The sequence below is a fragment of the Dendrobium catenatum genome, unplaced genomic scaffold (assembly GCF_001605985.2).
Source record: "Dendrobium catenatum unplaced genomic scaffold, ASM160598v2 original_scaffold_118854, whole genome shotgun sequence".
In the NCBI taxonomy this organism is placed as follows: Eukaryota; Viridiplantae; Streptophyta; class Magnoliopsida; order Asparagales; family Orchidaceae; genus Dendrobium; species Dendrobium catenatum.
In genome coordinates, this window is record NW_021437289.1 from 357,396 (window position 1) to 362,478 (window position 5,083).

General features: G+C 35.3%; 1 protein-coding gene across 2 annotated transcripts in view; it reads left to right on the forward strand.

Annotated features, from left to right (window-relative positions):
* The first annotated feature begins 627 nt into the window (after positions 1 to 627).
* LOC110093768 (WAT1-related protein At5g64700-like) overlaps positions 628 to 5,083 on the forward strand; it is a 30,133-nt gene continuing 25,677 nt past the window's right edge. For both annotated transcript variants that reach the window (XM_028692107.1, XM_028692108.1), the window contains exons 1-3: positions 628 to 857; positions 930 to 992; positions 1,077 to 1,193. In XM_028692107.1, coding sequence (XP_028547940.1) covers positions 673 to 857; positions 930 to 992; positions 1,077 to 1,193 — 365 coding nt within the window. In that variant the 5' untranslated portion in view covers positions 628 to 672. The remainder of the gene's footprint in view (positions 858 to 929; positions 993 to 1,076; positions 1,194 to 5,083) is intronic.

Below are 5,083 nucleotides of genomic sequence, written 5' to 3' on the forward strand. Positions count from 1 at the left end.
AAACTTAAAAACATGCTTTTAAGCTTTTGTTCTTACATTTGGTTCACAAATGAAGGAGGATAATTCCCGTACATGCAATTGAAGAACAAGGGAAATCAATGGAGGTTTTAGTTGCCAAATTCTGTATTCTTTAAAGTAATTATTAAGTATTTTATTTCCAGTTTGTCCTCGAAATTGTCATGAACTATAGTAGTTTTATGCTATGTACTCGCGCGTTTTTCCCTCTGCCCATGATTTGGTGATTGGTTAATCAAAGGTTGATTAAGAAAATTTCATCTACTGATATATTTAAATAATGTTTATGCATAGACTAGTTTAGATTTATCCTCTTAAGGTATTAGTGGTGCTAACATCGTATTACCCATGAATAATACACATACTAACAATGGGTGGGGTCAATTCATAATCTTTACTTTCCCTTCTCATTGACGATATGCAACATCCAATTAAAAAAAAGAAAGTAATTTTATGCATGGCGTGGTTAGTGGAAGCCACTTTTCTGCAATTATTTACCTAAAGTTACTTTCCTCTGCCCAATAACATACGAACTTTGTATTTTCAGAAGTTATCATCCTTGCTGGTTTGTCTAAAGCAGCTTTCTTCTGCTAAAACCCTCCATATTTATATTTCAGGTTAGGTTTTTCAATATTGAGTCTGTAAGAAAGACTTCAAATGGCGAACAGGATGACAGGGGGGAGGCCTTACTTTGCAATAATATTTGTGCAATTCCTATTGGCAGTGATGAATATGTTAACTAAGACTGCATTTAATCGTGGCATGAGCACCTTTGTCTTTGTTTTCTATAGACAAGTCGTTGCTTCTGTTTTTCTAACACCATTGGCTATCATCTTTACAAGGTAAATAGCTTTTCTTATAAACATTGGCCTTTGTCTCTTTATAGTTTCTAAAGCTTGAATGAGACTTACCAGGAAAACAGATGCTCCGAAGTCATTCAAAATGCTTAGCAAAATTTTCATGCTTTCCCTTCTCGGGTATGAGAGGTTTAAGCGGTAATTTATTTATTTATTTATTTTTTAGTTTTTATATTATAACTTTTGGTTTTTTATTTTCGATAGATTTCCAATCAATATGAATCTACAAAGCGTTGTCATCAATTACACATCTGCTACTGTGGCATCGGCAGCTCTGAATCTTATGCCGGTGTTTACCTTCTTACTATCTGTTTTGCTAAGGTAAATGAAGAACTTCGAAAGATTATCTTTATCAAAACTTGCCGAAAGATTTTCCATTAAGTTAAACTACTGCTTAGGCGTATTGGGACATTGAGATACATGGTAGCTTCGTTTATTGTGGCTAAAACACATATATTAAACACATATATGTATAAATGCATGCATAGGTTCCTTAATAAATAGTGCCAAGTTATGAGGAAGACACTCTCCCTCAAGAGAACAATCTTTGGACACTCGCTGAATGAACCAGGTAGTCATCCCCTGATGGGGCAAGGCAAGGGTGTTGCATCAAGCCAATCCCATGTCGCTCGCTGCTACTACAATTGTCGACTCTCATTGTGGATTTATGGCCCGTTGCTTAAGCTTGGCTAAACAAAGGCTCTCTTTGGGGACCACCACTTGTCCCCCTACCCCCCAACTCACTCACCATCGTATAAGACCATGATTTCCTCATACTACTCGTCTACCCTATTTTAATAATCAGAGACTTGGTTCTAAATCACAGCTCATATCCTACAGTGCATGTCTAACTCTATGTAAGTCAACAGTGCAACAGTTATTATGGAAAATTTCCTCAATATACTATATACTAGCACTATCTCAATATCCCTTTAGTCCCCCGTAGATGAATCCTCCGTTCTAACTGTCCCACCAATTGGAGGGAGACATGTGTATTGATTATGGTTTAATGTTGTACATGTAAGTTATATAACAATCTATTTTTATACATTTTTCATGTAACTATTCTGGTAGCACCCAAAATTGTTTAAATAAGAGGTGATGTGCACTATTTAAAGTACAAAAACTTTTTTAAGAGGTCACCTTGGCAAGTAGGGTATTTTTACTTTCCTAAGATCTCTGATTATTTTCCACTCTTCTTCTTTTACTCTACATTATTTCTAGTAGATTCATTCGCTCTCTAAGTGGACCTGCTAGTAAGGTTAAGTATAATCTATAAATACATGCAAATCAAACATCCTCATTGAGGCAGTGATAGTGGATTGATGGCTTTTATAAGAAGACATGTCGTACAGAAGGAGCGGGTTCAATATGAATCTTGAGCAAGCATGGATAACACCAAAGTCACCATCCAACATGAACCATGAATGGAGGAGCAACTGATGAAGGGAATACTAATTGCACTGGGATGCCTCTAGTAATGACTATGAGCAAACAATGCTTATGAAGGATCTTCTGATTTGGAATAGTGCCATAAGTGCTCATAAATAGTATTGACATCAACACCCATCCCAGACTAGAGTTACACCAGTAACAGTAATGACGAATACAATCTGTCAACTAGGAAGGCCACAAGAGGAAAGCCCAAGCTCACAAATGCCTTATGTCGTGTTGTTGCAAAGACGAGGCTACCTTCAAATATTAAAGTGTATCATTTAGAGTCCTACTGAGGCAAGACTAATCCCACCAATCATATAGTGACCAATGAGTTATTGACCTCTAGGTTTGATATATATTACCCTCTCAAATGTTGACTTTTCTTTACTACACTTAAAAAGCCATCCCTTAGGTTGCCTACCTGTGGTAATGATCACATAGTTTATTGAATTAAAGAAAATATTTATTACATAATTCATTAAAGCCCAACGACTAAGGAATAACACTTAGGCTTTGTTAAACATGAGAAAAGTGCTTGGAGAACCACCGAAAATTTGATAAGAGATGGAAAATATGATAGAACTTGAATCAACAGTCACTCAAGCCAGCTTGAATTATAGATTATGTGAGGGTCCATTCAAGTATACACTTGGTTTACATTAGTCGAAAGTTTTTAGTGAGATGTTTGAGTTGGCCAACATCCATGTAAGGGAAGAGGAGTATAATAAGGTGTAATAAGGTGATCAAATCCTTCTTGTCAACTCTCCCCCACATAGCCCTTACAAGTAGAGATCAATATTGAGGAGAAATAAATAATTAATTCATCCAAGGCCTCCATCACCCTATTCACTAGAGAGTTCCTCTGCAGCCTAGGCTCTTGAGAATCCCCATATTGCTAGTGCCAAAGGTGGAGAAGCCTCATTGTGCTAGTCACCAATAACTGAAAGAAGTAGTACCTAAATTCCATTCATATACTCCATTGAGAGTGCCAATGGTCATGTGACTTGAGTTCATTAAAAATAAAAAGTTCTTTAGGCACCCAGTGCCAATGAAAGCTACCACCCATGCTCATAAAACCTTATGGCAATACATTTTTTGTAAGGGTCATGGACATAATATGGCGGATTCTCACCTACCCCGAAGTCTAATGGAAAGTTAATCAAGGTTAGAAAACTAAAGAAATTTATGCTTACTAAGCAAAGTTGGTGATTAGTGAAGTTACATATCAAAGGTGTAGCAAATGAACCAATGCTTACTTGATCGATTCATAAATATAGAGTGATACCCACAATCATTGGTGGTGAATGACTCAACTCACACACAAATGCAAAGATACTATTACTGAGGAGATGAACTCGATGTCTACCTTGCACACTCCAACATTAGATGTCAGTTTGATAACATTCAATAAAGAAAATAAGCTATCCTAGGGAACTCTCATAACAACTTTATTGTCATCTCCATGTTGATCAACAACTATCATATTAAAAGTATTCTGACTGATATAGGGAGTTTATAAATATATTTTTAAATCTATTTTTAACATAATGAACTTGCTTACTTCCCAACTTATCCGTAATGTTAAACCCTTATATATCATTTTGGAAGGATGATTGGAGAAAAATGGGGTGATTGCTATACCATTCAACTAGGCAGAAGGTAACCAGCAATACTTCGTAATGGCCAAAATCATCATCATTGATGTCTCTGCCACTTACAATGTCATGTTTGTCATGTCGTTATTCAATATTGTCTATGCTAAAATAACTAACTACCACTTTGCGATTAAATTCCCAACATGAGGAAGGGAGAACACTATTAAAGGAAATCTCACCCAGTTACGAACCTACAAACTAAAGAATGTAAGTAATGTGGTGATTAGCACTGAAGTGGTCCTTTAACATAATGTTGAGCAAGGTATGGGCCTATAGAATGTTGAGGAAGAGGAAGAAGTTTTTGCTTTTGAGGATGAGTTACACAAAACACTCATAATAAATGTTTCTTTAGTGATGATCATAGAATTGAGATGATCTAGGTCCTCAAGATTGACCTAGATATTTTGTATGGACAGTCTTCAAGATGCTAATGTTAAAAAAAGATGATTATACCATCAACTCGCTTTAAGGAAAGATGCTTCAACTATTAATTAGAGGATCTAAGAAATGATTGCTATACTTGTCAAACATTTCCAAGAAGAAGTTTAGAATCTTAGGAGCTTTGACTTTATGAACAAAGTCTAGTATCCTAACATGAATTAAGCATAGCTTTAATAGATAATTTAGCACTGAAACAATTTAATTTAAAGATATCTTCAAAATAAGTCCAAGTTTTAGTAGCTAAAGGACCAAAAATAAAAACATGATGTATAATCTCCACATAATAACAACATTGGCACTTGGAAGGTAAAATAAAACCTTTTTTAATCAAGTTATCATCAGTAGGAATGAACTTATATATAATTCTCCAAATAAAAATGGCCACAGTGGAAGGAATAATTTTATGCCAAATCATAGAAAAAATATTTGTAGCATCATTTCGAGCTCTAAAAGCATTCCAAGCATCCTTTAATCTAAAACTCCCATCTTTGGACAAGTTGCATAATAGTATATCATTAGAATCAGTGTTAAGAGGCAGGTTCAAAATTTTTTGAATGATAAAGCCAGGAAAAACATTGACAAGTTTATCTAATCCCAACAATTATCAGAAATAAAATTGTTCACCTTAACCACCAATGTAGAAGAAGTGTTCATAATGACATCAATAGAGCCCCCCCC